The sequence below is a fragment of the Calypte anna genome, chromosome Z (genome assembly GCF_003957555.1).
Source record: "Calypte anna isolate BGI_N300 chromosome Z, bCalAnn1_v1.p, whole genome shotgun sequence".
NCBI lineage: Eukaryota > Metazoa > Chordata > Aves > Apodiformes > Trochilidae > Calypte > Calypte anna.
The window spans coordinates 35,237,485-35,257,978 of NC_044274.1; the positions used below are offsets into that span (position 1 = coordinate 35,237,485).

A 20,494-nucleotide genomic window follows, 5' to 3' on the forward strand; every position below is an offset into this window, starting at 1 on the left:
GACCACAGACAAAGGAATATTAAGTCCATGATGAAATTAAAAAATGAGCAGCATGATGTATTATAATGAAATAAATTACTTTTCCATTGACTTCTTTTCTCTGTGAGCAGAATAATTATTTTTCTTTTCAGTTCTCTTCATGAGTGGACTCAGAGAATTTTTCTTTAGATTAATTTCTTTTACAGCTATGGAGACAGACATAGCAAGAAATTAAGCAGTGGTAAGGTTTTTTTCTCTCCGCAGAGCAATGTAATTACTACTTGTTGCAGCAATACAGCCTTATCACAAAAAAATGACAGAATGGATCTAGTAGCTTTTACTCCTTTTAGTCTAGTGGGACTGAAAAGACAAGGGAAGAAAAGCCTCCACTCACCAAAGATGCTTGAGCTTTCCATGTCTCTTTGTTTCTGAGAATTGTTAGTTCCATACCTGAAAGTGGAATTTAGGAATTAGTGATTTGTTTTGCATTTTACTCAGCTAACTCTGCATTTCTGTTCTTGTTCATTAAAAAGCAAAGTATTTTTCAGTCTTCCTAACACCTTAAAATAGGACAGAGTAAAAAAAAAATTAATCAGTATGTCATGAAAATAATTAAAAAGCCTTTCCTGGGGCTTTATGTAATTCAAAATCCTTGCAGATTTTGAGTATTGACAACATGACAGCATGCCTTTAGAACAGTCTACTGTTATTTCTGCGGTTGGAGTACTCATGTTAAAGAAGCATTAGCATGAGTGCTACGACCTCCAAAGTAGTTCCCTAAGTCATTCCTGTTCACTTCAGCATCTCCCTACCTATTCAGTTGATCATAGAGACAACCTTTCAAAAAAGCTGTCAGATACTCACACCTCCATTTCTACCAGTGCTTAATAATCTCTGTAAAAGCATCTTCAGTACTTCCCTATTCTTTTACTTTTTTTACATGGTTTACTAGCCATGCCCTTTACCTGCACCCACACACTCTGCTTTCCCTCATGATGGTAGGGAGATGGCAAGATTCATGATCAGGTACAGGCACAAAAGCTAGAGATGTAGTGCCAAGTATGGATTGTGATGCTTTGAGGCACATGGTGGCTTGCAAAGGTGGTAAATTTTGTGTTAGCAAATGGAGAAACTGGAGCAGGTTTAAATTAATTAGTTTTTATGATGCTGTTGCTGGCATGACACTTGTGTGTAATACTGTTTTCAATGAGATGTTTCTATATTACTGATTGATCCTATTTTACTTATGCTTTACTTTCCAAGTCCACAGCTCAGTTTGTGATAAATTGCTTACACTATTCCATTGTTATCCAGACAAAGGTGAATAAGAGAGTTATTGCAGCCACAGAGGGTTCTATTCACTTCCTTAACTATTCATAATACTGGGAAGATTAGTATGTGCAAGAACTATAGAAAAGAAATAATCTGTCTTCAGAGTAAGGTCTGAATTGTGTGCATTAAATTGTAAACAATGCCCAAGACCACATACTGTAACAAGGAGAAGCCAATTGCTGAATAATCATTCCATTTTATGTTCTATTTCCTAGCTTTTAAATGCTTGGTATCACAAGGACAAATATTCCTTTAATATTCATGTGGGATTCCTAAAGCCATATATAGAAAGAGATGGGAACAGGGCTTTTTCAGGTATAGGATCTACTTTTAGTACAGCATTTCCACTTTTCTATACTTTTGCACAGGTCAGTAAAGTTACTTTCATGTTTTCAAACAGAATCTGAAAATTTTCTCTTACTCAACTGGCCAGCTCAGCTCTTCTGCACTTTTGCTTCCTGGGACAATGCTACATCTTGATGTCATGTGGTGCCACACATCCTGTTTCTGGTTTCCCTGTCTCTTCATGTCCTCCAAGTAACCTGTGTGGTTCCAACAAGGTCAACACATGCCTTTGCCCACTCAGTACATTAGGACACTGTATTAGTGATACAATGAATCTTTTCTTGCTTATATGTTATCTTAGGCTTCCCTGAAGTTCCTGATTGTGATTCCAATGGCACTTCTGCCTCTTTAGCAGAACAGATTCTTCAGCTAGCTTGTGTGTTTCATGACACAGTGAAGTAAAACAGAAAGACTGAAAATTCAATGTGGGGTATGTATGCATCTATAGCTTCAGTATCATAGCTAGGAATTAAAAAATCCTCCTGTACCATATCCCCAGTACTAGGCCACAGAAACAATTAATTACTTTTGCATATATTTAATTTATAAATTTATTTATATATTTATATTATATTATATGATATAATAATAATATAATTATATAATTATATAATATCATAATAATGATATAATAATATATAATAATTATATAACTATTAAATTTATGTTATATTTATATAGTTATATATTTTATATATATTTATAGATATATATTTATAGATATATTTATATATAAGTATATATTAGTATATATATTTATATATTTAATATATATAATTTATATTTTGCATATATTTAATTTAGAGCTGGATCAGAGGGGACAGATCCTTCTTAGAATAGGCGTGTAATTTCAGAACAAATCACCATTTTGCTGTTGCCTGCTAATAATCCTGCCCTTGCCACTCACTCTTAGGTCCCATCAAGTGAATAATATTTTATTTTTGTGCTCTTTTCTTAGAACCATTTGACTTAACCATGGCCTGCCTGCCAAGGAAGCACTGGTAGCATGGCACAGTGTAACATGGAAGGCATCATATCTTTTGCAGAAAACACCTGCACATTGGCAATGCTAAATGACACACTGAACTTGACACATTGTCTGAGTTTTGTGTGACAAAACTTCTGTTATAGTGAAACTCGAGGAGATGCCAAAGACAATGACATACACTGAGCATGCAAGGGACTGTGTGCACATGAAGGCAGAAATCTGGCCCATGTAGGCAGTGCAATGGCAAATAATGCAACACTTTTATGTGACTTGATGCAAATCTGAATGTGAATTGTTTGTTTCAATGCTACCAATTATATATACCTGTATAGCAAAGGCAGAAACAGAAAGGCTTTTGAAGAAAACAAAGAATCACAGAATCACAGAACTGCTCAGGCTGGAAATGACCTTCAAATCAACTAGTCCAGCCTCGTCCTAACCCTATTACCCTATTCCTGATGATGCAGGCCTTTGCAGAGGAAAGGTCAAATTCTAAGTCATAAAAAAGGGGAGTTTGGGACAAGATCAGGTTAAATCTCAGAAGAAAAAAAAAAAAAAGGAAAAAAAAGAAAAAAAGAACGAAAACTATATGTCCCAAGTCTGTGCCCTCTTCTTGGCAGTCCAAAGTAATCACTCCACAAGAGACAGATACAACAGAGTGAATAAGAGCTTGGGAAGGATAAAAGCAAACAAGAACGTGATTACACTGATTTAAGTGGAAACTCCGTGTCTGTCAAGTGAGACATGTTTAGCACAGATTAGAATGTTCCAGTTCAGTTCAGAAGCCTGTCAACACCAAAAGCTAAATACTGTGATGCCTATGGACAGAGAGCTAGTGTGTGCAAGCAAGGTAAGTTTGTTTCTTTCTATAGCTGAACAGCCCTACATCAGCCCCACAAGGGCTTCATGATGTTCTTTGGGTACAAAAAACTTGGTGGGCTGATGATAAATCACAGAACACAGTGAACAATTTTGTTGAATTAATTCTACTAACACAGTAGATTTAGCTAGACTCAGAATCTGAAGATGATACCACTTCCCTACTGTCAGTAGTCTTACAGCTGTGTAGTGGAAATTGTGTAGTGACAAAAATGCATAAAATCATCAATGGAAGTCCTCGAGTTATCTGGTAAGTTTTAAGCTAAAATTTATATTCCAAATCACCCAAAAGCTGTATTTCTCTAGAGTGCATGGAACATTTTACCAAATATTTTATTGACTAGAGATAGATTGTTGGCAGTTTAGGCTGAGTGTGTCTGGGCTTGACAAAATAGCAATCAAAATGTGTAAAATAATAATGATTCCCTTTGAGGGCATTCCACGCCTCCTAGGCAGAGGAGCACTTTGGATTTTGCATTTACAGTATATGACCTATTCTAATGAGATATGTGACCTATTCTAATGAGAGGTTTATGTGTGCTTTGCTGGATCATGTACTTAGCCTTGGGCTATATTTCAGTCAAAAGGGAAGCCCTGTTTCAATAGCTGAATTTTAATCACAACTTTAGGTGATTTACATTTGCAGATGGACATAAGCAAGGGTAAGCACAGGGAAACTAAAAACAAGCAACCAAACAAAAAGCCTGCTAAAATTTACCTGTGTCCAGCTAAATTTGAGTTGAGTCAAACTTCAAGAAATTGAGAAGTTTTGATTCTTTCAAGAATGACATTCACTAGTTCTTCTATACAAAGCACGGGAAATCTCATTCCTTCAGTACATTGATTTAACTCTAGCTTTCTCATACTCAGTTTAAGCTGATGCTTTGACAAATTACATTTCTAAATTACTGGTGATGAAACAACAGTGAGAACACAGCAGTGCATAACCTGAGGACTACTTGTGGTGAGCAAGAATTTACCTAGTGTGATACTTTGGATCATTCTCAACTCGTCTTTTATGGAAACAAGGGGTGCTTCCATTCTGCTGAAAAATAAATGAGATTAAACATCTAGCTGTGGCCGCACGGTATTACGACTCACACTGGATCGCTACAGGGGGGTGGACCTTGTTTTTAACGTGTGGTGCCCCTGCTGTTAGTAGCACACCGGGCTGAGAAGCTCAGGACGGGAATGCCCTGCCCCCGCCCCTGCCCCTGCCAGCGGGAGCACCTGCTTTCTCCAGTGTGGGAGGCATCTCTGCCGCGGTGTGCCTGCCGCCTCAGCACGGCCAGTTCCCGACCACGGCCCACAGCCGCCACCTGCGGTCCGTCCCCGCCTCCCGGCCGCTCCTGGGCCAGCGGGGCCCCGGGGCGGGACCTGCCCCGCCCCGTCGAGGCGAGGGCAAATTGTGACGCCAGGTGGGGCCGTCGGTCGCCCTGTCTCGTCCCGTCCCGGCCGCGGGCAGAGGATCCACGACCCCGGCCGATGGATCCGGAGGCGGCGGGGGACGAGCTGTCCCGCCTTCGGGCCCTCTTCGTGGCCTGCGACGCCAACGGCTCGGGCCGCATTGAACGGGAAGACTTCGCGGCGCTCTGCGCCGAGCTGCGGGTGCAGCCGGCCGAGGCTGAAGCCATCTTCCAGCGCCTCGACAGCGACCGCGACGGGGCCATCACCTTCCCGGAGTTCGCCCGCGGCTTCCGCGGCGCCACCCGACGGCGGCCGGGCAGCGGGGAGCAGGAGGGAGAGGAGGAGGAGGAGGTGGCGACGGCGTGTCCGGCCGCGGGGCTGGAGCAGCCCTGGAGGGACTTCGAGGTGCGGCTCGGGGACGAGGCGAGGTACATCCCCAGGTAAGGCCCAGGCTCGCCGGCGCCGCCGCTTGCACCCCTACGGCTCCGGCAGGGACGTCCGCCCCGCTGTGAGCGGGACGGCGGCTACGGGGATGGTGGGGCTGGGCATGCCCGTGGGAAGGCCCACGGCGGCAAACAGCCCCTGCCGCCCCTCTGTGGGGGGCGGTACGGCCCTCCTGGCAGCGGCCGATGCTGATGCAATACCGTGCTGGGGAATCGCCGTACCGGCGTTCAGCCTGACTCCTCACCCGCTGAACTTGCAGGTGTAAATGGCCCTTCCCACGTCTGCTTCCCGTTTTTGAGGCTTCCCGGCTCTGCTTTTCCAGCGTGCAGCTTCTTGCTTGCTTCCTCTCCGCTGCTCTGCCCCGGGACACACGTGGGCAAATCAGGCCGGTGGAACGCACGGGTGCAAGCTGCTGCCGGCTGCGCAAACGAAACTCTCCATCCCCTCTCCCCACCCTCTACCGAATATCTTGAACCTCCGTCTGTCCTTTCCCGCACCACCTTCTAGGTTGTGTTCAGACTGAGGAGCTCACTGAAGTCTGTGAGAACCTTTCCCCTTTGTGTCAGGGAAATGAGACAACTTGTGGTAGCTTCATTTGGAATTAGACTTAATAGCCGCGGGGATGTCAGTACTGAGCTGTTTCCAGTTTACACAGGCACCTTTTGGTGATTCACAGTAACCTGCCTGAAACCTGAGGTGTTCAATATTAATCTGAAAATGTTGGCCACAGAAAGTACGGAGTGATTCTGCTTCATTTAAAAATTGTCATTTAAACAGGAAAACAAACAATCTGACTCTAGCAGCTAGTTAAGAGGCAGTTTAAAGCATATATACATCAATAAACCCGGAGAGACTGTGTTAAGTTGCAGAGGGGCGTGCCAGTCAGTTACACATAAAGTAATAAAAGAACATTAGTTTCTGTTTAACTGTAGCAAGAATCAAGTTGAATGTGCAGATTGTTGTACAGAACCATGTATCAAGTCATTGGCAAATTTTTATCGTACTCCAATAACCACTTTATATATGCAGCCAGATTGTGAGATGAAATATTTCTGCAGAGAATTGTAGGCCCTGTTCAGGTACTATAAGGCCACTATAGGGTCACCTTGGAGCCTCCTGTTCTCTGAGGTGAACAACCCCAGCTTCCTAAGCCTGTCTTCATGGGTTCCAGAACTGGACACCAGTACTCTCTTGGGGTCTCACAAGAGCGAAGTAGAGAAGGAGAATCCCCTCCCTCAACCACCTGGCCACACGTTTTTTTGATGCAGCCCAGGACACAGTTGACTTTCTGGGCTGCAAGTGCACATTCATGGCTCATATTAATATTCTTGTAAATGGTTCTTTCCTTTTTAGACTGGAAAGGTAAGTAACATTGCTTAGTCTTACTGGACTGCTCCATTTCAGGCAGATCACTAACTTCTTCATGCAAGGCTATTTGAAAATTTGCAGAACCAGTTAATAATTTAACCTAAAGCCTGGCAGAAACTCAGTAGGGGATGGAAAAAATCTGACTGAACAGAGGTTGCTTGTGAAAGCATCTGCATGCTTTTGGTAGTAAGTCAGTTTCTTGGTTACTATGTTTGCAGCATTATTACACATCAAAATTGCAAACAGTTAAATTTTGATAATTAAATACATATCCGGTGGGCAGTCCTTTGGTGCAAATGCTTCCTATTTGTGTTCAGCTTGATATTTGTCTGTATTTATTAGGTGTGTGCCAACGACAGCTGGAGAACAGTATGCCCTTTGTTTTCTTTTCTTTCTCTTTCCTGTCTTGAAGTGCTAGAAGCAGATCTGTGTTACAGCTCAACTTTTTTCCGTTTGTGTCTCACATCTTTTTTTTTTTTTTGAAATATATGTGTAAGTTTTTTTCCCTTGAGCAGTCCCACTGAAATAATCAGGACCACTACTGTAAGTAACAAATATATTGGATTTTTTTGAAGAGTCTGGGCACAGAAGAGATTTTTGAGAACATAAAAAACCCATGTAAAGTGCAAGCTAGTACAAGCTAGTACTTAAAAAACTATCTTTTTATTTATTTTTTTTAGTTGTTTATCAGGTTTTTTTTTGTGTTGTGTGTGTGTTTTTTTTTTTTTTAAAGAAAATTAGTACTGTGAAAACCAGACTTGGCTTGGCTTTTGCCTGCATTTTCAATACTATAAAACATTTGGTGCCCACACTGTGATTTATTACTCTTCATATGTTTGCTCTAGCATTGCCATGGAAAACCAGGAGAAAAACAATTGCAAAGAAGAAACTCCTTGGACCTAGATAGGTGGAGTTAGTTGTCCGTATTCTTTTTCTTGACCATGTGTGGTTTTTATCTTCGTACTTTCGGGTCTCAGGCTCTCAAAAAGCTGTTTCTTCTGGCCCCAGTCTAGTAAAATGTTGCTGCAGTCTAGCAAGATGCTCATCCTTGTGCTTGATGCTATTGTGGTATAGAGAGAGAAACGAGGCATAGCAGATGGAAGGAACGAGATAAAAGTAGGGCTCAAGTGAGGAGAAAATTGCACAGTAAACACCTGTGGTCTATCATCCCTGCACTTGACTGTGTGCCCATAGAAATCAAGGAGAAATTTTTCACTGATGTCAATACACGTGGCTCAGCTTTTGTTTCTGTGCTTGAGCTTTTCAACCCTTTGGTAAGTCTCCACAATGAGTTGTGAAATCAGAAACAGGTTAATATCCTGCTTCTTAGCCCTCAGTTTCTTAGCAAACATTAGATGCAACATTTTTTGCTGTGAGTGATTGCCCTGTTCCAGGTATTAAAATAAGACTATTATAAAATAAAAGTATTTTGAATACAGTTAATTTTTTTAAAAATAGGTTTACTATCAGATGGATCCTGCCTCTCTGTAGCGGTGTATTTGGTTAGATAGTTCTGTTAGCTTATACTTCAAGCATACAAATCTGGACTGGAGATATATTTGTATTGGTTGAAGTTAAAAGAGATTTTTTTCAGCCTAGCTCATTCCTTCCCCATCTGAACATATTTTTTGGATGGAATTCAATTTAGATTTCTTGGTCAGGTGGTCTCTGTGAGTCAAAGTATTGTTTGCTTTAGTCTTCACACAAACTCAGTGTGCAGTTGTGCCTCTAGCACAAGAAAAGTGGAAAATCTTTCCAGGGTGATGACCTAATATAATGTGTGAAGTGATATTTTAGTGGAGTTGTGTAAGGGCTTGATTTTTTTGTCCTTGTGTTGTTTTGCCATTTTTAAAATTTAAAATGCAGATGTTCTCCTGTCTAATATTCAATCAGGTATAAGGAGTAATTAATCATAAGGTTGCAATGCCTTTGGTTTATATGTAGTGAGTTGCCAACTGGAACATACCTGTGTGAGTCACAGGAGATTAGTTTTATGGAGAACTCCAGCATTTTTTAAAGTTTATTCCTCTAAGGCATATTTGCAGTGATACAGTAGTGGAAAAAGTTAAGAAACTTAGTTATTTGGTGCTCCAGGCATTGAGTCCGTCGTTGTATGCCCCCCACTGGTAGGATGTTGCCCACAAGTGTGTTACTGAGTGTTGCATTGTTTTTAATATGTTAGTATTAAATATAATTAGTAAACATAATTATATGTCTAATAACATCATATCTGTTCGGATGTCACTCTGTTAGGCAAGTGCTCTTTTAAGGATGAGGGAAAGACTGGTAATGGGGATGCTTTCCCATTCCTCAGCTTGAACAAAGAAAGCAGATTTAGAAATACTTTGAATTTTACACCTTGGTAATGTTTCATGTAATCTATTTTTCCACAAAGAATGACCAAACATCTACTGACACTTGAAAAGAAAACTTGTACTTATGAGTGCTAAAACAGTTATATTTATCTGTAAATTGCAGGCAAAATACTTCCCAAAAAATAATCTTGAAACTTTGACATTAAAGACCTTCAGTCAGAAAGAATAAAGACCTTGGACTGTGTGTACTGTGTGCATTCCTATTTATTGTGGGATTGCCCTGGGATAAACTGAATCGCAGTTAGATCTGCCAGACAGTTTTTGTGTGATACTTGGTGTATTGGATATTTTGAAAAATGAACTAAATTAATTTGAGAACAAGTAGGAGGATGAATGTGGAGAAGAAGATTTGTATCTCTGTTCCAAGTTCTGCTTTCTGAGGGTCCTCATACTTCCTTACTTTGCTTTTTAGTCTTGGTCTCCGTTTTGCTTGTGTGTCTTGTCCTTTGGGCCTATCTAACTGCTTACCAAACTCCAGTTTCATCTCTGCTGGACTCAGATTTTATGGATCATACAATTCCAAAGTCTTAATGTGATTATGACAGTTTGCCCCTAGTCATGTAATATAGAAATATAGAAAATACAGAAAATATAGAATATGTGGATCTGGAGGATGTGATAAAATGAGAAGAGTGCAGTTTTAACATGAGCTACTTGAACTATGAGGACGGACCATGCTCATGGGATATACTGCTGTGTTACAGCAAAGGAGAGAGGTTCTGCTGCATAAAAAAACCATCCAAAATCTGTCATGCTTTTTGCTGACCTAGGCCAGGAAGGATTTTTGCCAAAGTTAATACAGGGCACAGCATCAACTCTTGTAAGCAAGTCTTGTTTATTTCCAAGAGGTGAGGGACCATGTAATGGAGGGATTTCCTTGGAAGTCAAAGTGTCTTCCTCAGAGATGGGATAAAAGCAAATCCTAAGGAAAAACAAATGCTGAGTCTCCCTTTGTCACAATGCTGAAGAGGGAATCAATGTTGTAAGAATGGTGTCTTGTCTTCTAATATATCTCACAATGGTGATTTGACAAATGTGCTCTTTGGGAAGTGTGGTGGAAATCTTTTTGTCAACTGGACTTCCTAAGCTACCGTAGGTTTTACTGCTCTTCTTTTTTTTTTTGCTTTTATGAAAACAACATCTATGCCAAACATGCACTGTAACATTTGTTTTCCTGTATTTTCATACAGGAATTTAGTATTTTAATGTCACACAATCAGTTGTCATAATCACATGCTTTATTTGGAGTGTTCTTCTTTTCCACAGACTTCATCTTTCCCTCCCTGTCCTACAGCCTTTTCACCCATGCCCCACTGGCTCCAAGTCAAACCTTTGTCTTTAGGCAGCAAACAATATTTGTTCTTTGGGAACATTAAAAAACCCTTGCCTGGGTATCAGCCCTTGGCCAGGCTCTCTCATCTGGGTGTTGCAGATTTTCTAATCTTTTAATGAGGGCTGTTTCTGAAGGGACAGATACGTAAAAATAAAAGATGGTATTAAAAAACACCATAGTGCTTCAGGTTTAGAAATACCTTGAATTTTACACTTTGGTAATGTTTCATGTAATCTGTTTTTCCGCAAGACACTTAATCTAGGAGAAAGTGTTAGGCACTCAGCCATGACAAAAGCAGATCCTTTCCAGTATGGAATGGATGTAGTTGATCATTTCTGTTGGCTTATATGATGGCATATCCAATGTATCTGCTTTTCAGGAAAAAAGTATGTATCTATTTATGACACACATAGGCTATTGGTCTCCAGTGTAATGATGCGTTAGGTATGATCTTTCTCCTCTCAGCCCACTCAGCCCAGACCTATCTGGCTCAGGCTACCTTATATGCCATCCCTTTGTGCCTGTACCAGAACAGAGCTGCTGCAGGTGGTGAGGGTAATTTTACAAGCTCACCTTCACTGGAAAAAAACAGAATTCTGTTCTAAAGCATAAAAATAGGAGCATGTTATCATCATGAGAATGACTTTAGGTGTAGTAGTGTTTATCTTTGCTTTCACTGGCACCTTCCAAAATAGAAACTGTGTTTTTTTGATGCTTGAAAGTTGTCTGGGTCGAGAGAAAAAGGGGAACATGTTTGGAGACCTTAAGTTTGCAAATAAGAACATGAATAAGAAAGAAGATAGACATGCTAGACATTTGGCTATAGGTCAGTAATTGGCAAGGGGTAGTGTTGAGAAAGATACGGATGTACACAGAAGGACCTACAAAGTAAGTCCTACTGAGGAACACTTTGGCCTGGTTTTCTTGTCTCAGTACAACAGTTGGCCAGCTAACAGGGCTGTCTTGCACTCATGTGCAGCTCCTGTCTGTGTGAACTTTTGCCTTGTATTCTGCTTTGGCCTCCCCAGGGTGCTCTGCCTGTGCTGGGGGCTAAAATTGTGCTGTTCACTTGGCAATCTCCATCTTTCTGAAGTAGACCCAAGTAAACATATGTAAAGTAGCAGTGGAAGAAACACTGAATATTTACCATGAGAATGAGGGAAAGTGATATTAGAGCATCATTAGCACTTCTTTGATTTCCACGTTTCTACTAGTTTATTGCACTTTGCACATTTTTGGTGGAAAACTATACTGAAAATTCCATACTTGGGGTCAGATTAAGAAATCTCTGTGACAGCTACGTAGGGAACATGTGTAAGTGATGTGGAGGGTTAAAAATTTCTAACACAGGAACAATGAAGTGGCCAGGCAGGGTGTTTCCATGCAGGGCATCGTTAGGCAGGATACCTCTGATTTATTGCAGGGGCAAATGGGAGGTGCTGCTGATAAGCTTAGAGAAAAGCCATACTCAAGTGGTTCTGGTTTTCTGCATCAGCCTTTCTTGCCTAAATGCAAAAATTCAAGGCCCAGGCTTAAAAGTACACCTTGAAGAAGACTTCCAGCTTTCCTCCCAAAAACCCTCGCCCATGACCATCAGGAGACAGCCCGCATGTGGAGATAAGTGGAAAATTATGTAATACCTTCTGGGAGATGATCTGAATAACCTTGCTGCTTGTATGGAAATGTAATGCCATATGTATTATTTGCAAGGATCAAAGTGTAACTGAATAACCAAGTGGTGTGCACTTTGGGTCGAGCTTCTCCCACACACCTGGTGCTGTAATAAGGATGACGTTGCTTGGTAGTCTCAGTCTTTGTGGCTTTTGAGTTATACTAATGTTCTTGGCTTAGTATGATACATAGCAAATGTAGAATTTCCTTCTTTCATGAATTTCATCCACCCCCTCTCAGATGCATTCTGAGCGTGGATCACTAGGAAAACAGTTGCTGTACATTCAGCAACCCAAGTTGATCGGAATTAGCATAGCTCTGTGTTATATGTAATTATACCACTTAATGTAATTGAAATAGCTGGTATCTCTTATCCTGTTGTTGGTTTTGTTCTTGTTTTCTTTTTCTCTTCTGCTCCTCCTGTATTCTCCCATGTTATTTTAAATCTGTCATATTACAAATCATATCATCAGCAGGACAGTCTTACTTTTTTTCTCCCTCAGGAACTCTTTGAAACCATGTGAATACAGTAACTTTGCTTCAATTAACTCTTATGTGAAATTGTGCAAATATTGAATAATTACACTTACTAATGATTAATCTTACAGATGGCTTACTTTATAAAACCTTTGAGATGAGGTAGGTTAAAGGCAGAGCTGTACTTGGCCAGATCAGTATACCTTTTTGGGTACTTGTATTTTGTGTTTGTGCTTTGTGGAAGCAGCATAAAGGCATGCATGGTAGGCAATGTAATCATAGTGCCAGATGGTCCGAAGGGACAGTTTTCTTCATGCCATCTATCAAAAAATACTCTTATATATATTGGCATTTTAAAATGTCTACAGTTGTGTTTGTGTGGAAATTAGGGTGATGCAGCTAAGTAACTTTGAAGGTGATTTTAGAATTTAAAGGAAAACCAGTTTTAAAGGGAGAAGTAGAGCATTTTTAGTGAATTTTGCTGAAGCTGAAGTAAGAGCTTTCCAGTTGCCTTTTTGCCTAGCAAAAGAAAAGACTAGTCAGAGTTCAGGGATCAGCACAGCAAAATCCTTCTGTGAAATCTTCCTTGATAAACAGTTAGGAATAACGAATTTGCAGAAAGCAATCGCATGTGTTCAAGGGGAACTCAAGGGGAGAGAAAACCACAAATGGGACAATATTAATTGCAACTGATTGGCTGCAGTGGTGTCACTGATATTTACCAAAGCATGTGAAAGCAGAGGTGTTTGGAAATAAAGACAATTCAGAAAACTTCCTCTCATATTTATCATATACTGAATGTTAATACAGAGTGTTAATAGCTTCATCCTTCTAAAATCCTCAGTATCTGTAAAATGCTATCACAGTGTGCTTGCTGCTATTTCATCACTGGTGCTTGGAGTGGTTAAATAAACTGTAGCTGTACCATTTTATGAATGTGTATTACTTTGCTGAAGGCATAAGTGATTTATCAGAGTCCCACCAATTTTTTTGCATGACTTTATTTTCTTCTCAGTTTCTTTATTGCTGCAGTTGTTGTTAAGTATTTAATTAACACTTCACTTAAAATTGCCACTCAGGTAAGTGTCACTGATGGTGTCAGTGGTCAATTTTAATCTAAAAAAGCCTTCCAGGCTGTTTTCAAGATCCTACTTTATTGTGGCTGCATGGTTATTGTTTTGTCTCTCAAACACTTAAATTTGCTACTCCATTATTAATATGTGTGAGAGAAGACCTCTGGTATTAACATTATGCATGTGCTATTTTTGAACACAGGCTTTGTAGTATAGTTTGAAGTACAGTGTAGTTTTAGGGATTTAGCTTAATTTGATTAAAAGACAGTATCTGATTTATCCTGCACAAGGATAAATGAGAAAGATACAGTACCATTGTAGCCCTATAAACTAGAGATCCAAATGTGATTCAGTAACCTGTGGTTTAGAGAAGAATGAGGAAAACATTTTCTCAAGTAATGAATATTTAATGTTAGCATCATGTAGCTTTTCTACTGTTTGTTTGCTTTTTAGGAAACGTGATTAGTAGGCATCTTATTGGTGAAATTTAAAGGAAATATAAGGGAATAAAGAGATTTTAGAAATAAGAAATACAAACATGAAATCTGTGTTCTGAAATGTTTAGTCTGTTGGACTAGATTATGCTCAGTTTATCTGCCTTGAAAGATTAATAAATTGCCTGTTTCATTGTGGCTAGTGCCATCTGTGTTTTACATGCAACTCATTTAAAGGGCTGTGTGTATATTCATACTGTTTGAAGAAGTGACATTCCTCAGCAGCAAGGTCTGAATATACACAATGTTGGTTTCTATCTAAAATTTAAAACTATACTGGAATAATGTATTAGTGGTTTTCATAAGCAGTTCTTATCTTGGATGGACAACTGTTGAAGTGCTAAGAAGTTATGAAATGCAGGTTCAGTCCAAGTATCAAATATAAATAGAATTTCAAAGGGAGAGACTTAAGAGGCTGCATTTTGTAATGGTTGAAGTACAGACAGGCTCCAGCTTCAAACCCTGTCAACATTACTGGAAGCATGGTAGGAATTCTGTAAATGGTACCATCTTGAGACCCGGAACTAGCCCTTTTTCTAGCTGCATGTGCTGGGAAATCAGTGTCTAAATGCTACAGATCTGCTGTTCACTTGAAGTCTAGTTGAGATCTGATGAACCCAGACCTCTGTACATTCTTCCATCAGAACTGTTGCAAAGCACTGTTGTGCAGTAAACCCTTCTAGCACATAAATCTCACATTTTGTCTATATGTTGTAGTAAAGTAAAAGGAGAGCAGATTTTAAATCTAAAGTTTTAAAATTTTTTTTTTGTTTTTGCTTTTACTAGTTTTTGCTGATAATGTCATTGTTGCTGCTAAGGAAAATGTCCTTAATAGCTTTTTGCATGTGAAAAATTGATTAAACAAACATTTGAGGAGTTCTTTAATGGTACAGTATTTATACATAGTTCATAGCATCTAATGACCAGATAAATCTGTACATTATTGTAACTATTTGTGAACTTTGACATTACTCAGTTTAAAATATATGTTGAAAAAGAAGATGCATACATTTAACTTCTGGATATGCTGAATAAGGCTAAGACATTAGCTTCTTTAAAGACAGAAGACCTTTTCAAGACAGAAACATGTGTACACAGAGGTGCCCCTAGCATAATTAAATATATATTTATTTGTGCTGCTTTTAAATTTTTTGTGTTAACATGAACACGAGCACATTCTATAGTGTCTTGAAACACCAGAGTTCTATAAAATGAGAATCTGAGGTATAGTATGTTAATATATTAAATTAATTTATACCTTTATTGGGGAAATCATGTAGAAGAAGCAGAGTGCTGCAGTGTTGACATTAGTCGTGGAATTTCTTCAAGTGGGTAAAAAACCGAAAGAATGTATAGTGTTTGTCAACACCAGGCATATGGTGAAGGTACTGCACTGCCTTCACAGGAGAAAGGAGACTATTGTATGTCTAATAAGGAGGATCATTAAATCACAGTTTTAAGATTTCCTTTAACAACCAAAAGTGGTCATGTATTTGTGATATGTCAGGTATGGTGTTAAACTAGAATTTATAAAAGTTGTTTTGATTTTTTTCTGTTTTCATTTCTGTGACTGATGTGCTGTATTTCTGCATTACTGGTCTGCTTCCTTGGCCTCTCTAGAACTGATCTTTTTATCTGTTCAAGTTCTCGAATACCTGTTTGTGTTCTGGAATATAGTCCATGTGGCAATCATCTTCAATATTCCTTGGGACTGCTGAATTCTGTTACAGAATTTCATCTGGTATATTGTCTTATGGCAATCTAGGTATTGGAACCTAGCTTGCATGTAATGCAAGAGAGTTACATGACGTTACTTGTAGTATGACCAGAAATCAATGCTGTTTATACTGAAACCTGTGCAATAATGTTTTGGTGCTCATGCTTTTTGGTTTTATATCTTGTCCAAATTCTTTGCTTCGACAATTAAAGCTGTGTACTGTCTATGTTAATGAGATCAGATCAAATAAAAATCAGAATATACTATTCCTGCATCAGGGCACCTTTTAAGAAGCAGCGTAAATTTCAGGAGAGATTTTCATAACTAAAGGAACTAAAGAAACTTCTTTTTCTTCAGTATGAGACATGTCTGTTGCCTACCATGTGAAAATTTCATATGTAATCCTTACAGGTTTTTTTTTCTTTGCAGCATAAAGTAGAGCTGGCATTATGAGGAGTGCAGTTATCTGAAGCTGAATAATTTGTTTTGAACCAGAGAACTGTATTCTCATATACCTTTTGGCTCTCCTGCTGCTGATAGATGCTTACAAGAGATGTAAATACAGCTGAGAGAACTTGAAGGAGATGTGATCACCTCCCTCTGCCCACTTTAAACATTCATTTTAACTTAAGTGGTTGGCATTTATACCCATTACGCAGTTTCCTGAAGTCATAAGCTTCTGCACAAATTATGATTAATATTGGCTTATGATAAAATTGGATATGATTTATGGGTTACTCCAGTGACATGCTTTTCAACTGTACTACAAAAAATTTACTTAAGCTAAAAAAAATTCCCTATATTAGCTGTATTAAAGAAGCAGAAAGAGTAAGCATAATGGAGAAGAATTCAGATATACTATGCACAGATTGAAGTTCAAAGTCTGTATCTTGACTGTAAGTCAAGTCTGTAACTTGCTATATCTTAAAAATATACAAAAAAAGGGGTGAGTTTGCAATACTTGTAATGTGTTTTAAACTTGGTAGGTTTGTTGATATAGTATCTCTTTTACAGTCAAGAGCAGGTCAGTGTTCTGTATCAGAACATATACATAGCAGAGCCAAGATTGATCCAGCCATATGAACATGTCATCAAGAGCTTCATCCAAGAGTTCAGACTTAAAAGTGCAGAGATGGAAACTTTGGCCATTGGAGTGAAAAGGTACGGTGAGTTGTGTTTCCAGTTCATTTATATGGTTACTTTTCTTCTGTATCTTATTGGGTTTAACTGCTGGGATCTAATGCCAAGATGTATCACTCAGAGTATTTCCATAAACTGAGTTCAAAGGCTAGTTTATATAACACATATGTGCCCAGGCATCTATAGCAGCTTATAAATGATTCCCTAATCATATTTTGGGTAAGTTTTGGAGCACATTTTTGCAGGCTGTATTCTCATGCCTAATGTCTTAAAATTTTTGACTCCTCTTTTCTGTCTGTGAGTTTTAGCATGTGCCTTTACATTAGAAATTATGTTTTTCCTTTTTTATCTTCCAAGGGTGTATTTGCCTATTGTAAATACATTTGCAATCTCGCATCATAACTAACAAAACCAAGCAAATTAGCTCAGGACAGAGAACTTGTATGTGTGGGTGATGGAAATTGCTCCAGTTAAGCTTTTGAAGTCTCTTCATAGGGTAACCAGAAGGGTGTTTTTCTCTGTAACTTAATTTTCAAAATGCAGATGTGATGTATTTCATATTAATAATCAGCTATTATTTGAAATCTAATTTGCATGTATTTTGAAATATTTTTTTGGGGGGGAGGTATGTTTTTCATTTTGCTTTGTTTTGTTGGGGGGTTTTTTGTTGTTCCCAACCATACATTTTCAAGGTCTGGACAGTGCTATGCTGTTTAAATGTCTGTCTGTCTAATTTGTTTCAGCTGAGGCAGGCAGATGTGTTTTACACAACTTTTCTGTCAAGCCAGAGGGCAATTCCTAAGAGAATATTTACTTTGAAATTCTAGAGCTCAAGATAAAGTGGCAGTTCAGCTCAGTGAGCTGGAGGAAGAGATGGAACAACGGATACAGGCTGCAGAGCATAACATTAGAAAGGAAGTGAGTATTTTCTATTTACAGAATGTCATAATTACTCAACTCTCAGTATTGATGGCCATGTGTGTTTTTGATCATGATGAGACTAACTCAAAGCCATCCAGGGCAGTGCCTGGATGAAAAGAAGCTATCTATAAGGTTAAAAATGGTCTTCATTTGTTCCCAAAGAGGAATGGCTGCCCAGATGGAATAAACCAAGAAAAAAAATCTTTGTCTTTTGTGAGAATATGGTGATGTAGAGCAGTTTATTTTGGAGACCACTACTGGGAAAAAAGTGGTGAAAATAACCTTTCTTCATAAAAGAATGGAACCTTCTTCTCCTAGGATATAAATTTATATAGAAATTAATGCCTAGATCATTTCTTCCTAATTTGTGTATCTTCCTGAAGTAGTGATCTTTCTTTCCTCCATTCTCATCCTGCAACTATATTTTAGTGAGTTAAGGACATAAGATAAGGTAATTGTGATTACAGTGTGTGAGAGCCTGGACCTCCCTAAGTTAATGGGAAATTCTGTTTCACTGTTCTAAAGTTTCTGCTGTTGTTTCAACTGGCTTGCAGTCTCTTCCCTTTACCCATGGAAAGATACATTACAGCCCCGTATGGCTGTGTAATTCTAGGCAGAAAGCAGTACAGTAAAACTACGCCTATGTTGTCTGCTTCATGTTGGACTGTTACTGTTTTTTTGTAAGAAACCTAAATGTAATGTACATAAGAATAACAGTTTGTGAAATTGTTCTAATGGGGACATAGGAAATTCATTAATGAAAACTTATACTACAAGCATAATTATTGCTATGTAGAACACATGATACTGAAAGTCTGTATATTTGCAGAATATACATTTGCAGTATCAGAAGCAATAAAATGCAGTCTGAATTTCCTGATTGTAGATAGTTCATAGTTCACAGTAATTGATCTGTGAAGGAAAATGTTATTTTGATAGATTTGCTTCAGTTTCTTTTTCTATACGGAAGGAAACAGTCCCACCGATCTGTAAGTCAGCTTTTCCTAGCAAAATAGTGTATTATAATATGTTTAAGTAATGATAATGCAACTCTCAATGCAGATAAAATTTCCACATCCAGAGATTATAAGCATTTATGATTAGAAAGTAAATACATTTGGTCTGGAAAATTTATGTTCTGCAAAAAGTGAGAAATAATTGAAAAAAATCCCTGAAGACTCTTTTTCACTCCTATAAAAATGTGGCTGGAATGTGTGTATTCACTTACTCTGAGAATATCCACAGTTACTTGCTACATTAAGTAAAACCCATCTGCTATGTATTATCCACATCTAGTCTGTGTTTTTCATTCTGAAAAGTTCTCAAATTGTCACCAAGTTGCATGCATTGTGATTTCACTGTTCTAGCTATACATATGAAAGATGTGCTGTAACTTGTTTCTCACAGTGCTGTTGAAGTTGTCACTCCTAAATGTTCCCTTTAGCTCATACTTCCACATGCTCCACCTACTAAAACGCCTTGAGAGTAAATGTAAGGTATTTACTTTGTGGGATTGTACTAAGCCATTAGTCTTACTGTCTGTAGTCAAGGCTATTGTTTGTCAAAGTGATCTCATTCATTCCACCTTGACACCTGCCTCTGCATGACACTATCTGTGCATTGAGCCTCTCCTATACTTTGTTTCTTCAAGGGAAGTAAATAGTTACCAAACAATACTTAGGACTATACTGGTGCCAATGGTAAGAGAGTCAAGTTTAAGCTGATTATTGTACTTACCATTTTAACACATGGATGTCAGCATCACCTACAGGAAAGCACTGAATTCCGAGCCAAGATCAATGTCTGTCTTCTCCGTATGGAAAAAACATGTCTCGTTAGCTCTGTGTTTCACTGCTCTGTTCTGATTTCTTGTATTGTGAAATAGCACTGGAGTTCTTCGAGAGTGACTGGAGTGAGTTAAAACATATGCTCATCTATAGCATGCAGAACATGCAATTCATCTCATTGTGCTTGGTGTAACTTCCTTTCAAAACTTCTGTTTTGGTTAAAAAAATAGGGTCTCTTAGTAGTGTTAAAATAATATCAGAATAGTATACTTTGTTTGCTATTTGGACCAAATACCATTAGAAACTAAATATGCTGTCATCAGCACATTGTGTGCTTAGCCATAGAAGGCTGGTTTGAAAAAAAGTTGTAGAATACCTTGGGTTTTTTTGTGTGTCTAAATACATCTAGATAGAATCATAAAATGGCTAGGGTGGAAAGTGACCTTAAAGATCATACAGCTGCAACCCCCCTGCATGGTCGGGGGGGGACAGGGACACCTTCCTCTAGACATGGTTGCTCAAGCCTCATTCATCCTGGCCTTGGGCACTTCCATGCAGGGGGCAGCTACAACTTCCTTGGAAAAATGTTCCATTGTCTTACCACCCTCAAAATAAAGATATTTTCCCAAAGTCTAACGTAAATCTCTCCTCTTCAGGTTTGAAACCATTTCCCCTTGTCCTCTCACTACACATCTGAGTAAAAAGGCCTACCCTAGCTTTCTTTGAGGCCCCCTTCAGCTATTGGAAAGTTGCTGTAAGGTTAC

The 20,494-nt window shown here is 38.8% G+C and overlaps 1 protein-coding gene across 1 annotated transcript in view; it reads left to right on the forward strand.

Moving 5' to 3' along the window:
• Positions 1-5,003: 5,003 nt before the first annotated feature.
• Positions 5,004-20,494, forward strand: part of RASEF (RAS and EF-hand domain containing) — a 32,947-nt gene continuing 17,456 nt past the window's right edge. The window contains exons 1-3 of the mRNA XM_030467507.1: positions 5,004-5,370; positions 16,897-17,043; positions 17,850-17,940. Coding sequence (XP_030323367.1) covers positions 5,009-5,370; positions 16,897-17,043; positions 17,850-17,940 — 600 coding nt within the window. The 5' untranslated portion in view covers positions 5,004-5,008. The remainder of the gene's footprint in view (positions 5,371-16,896; positions 17,044-17,849; positions 17,941-20,494) is intronic.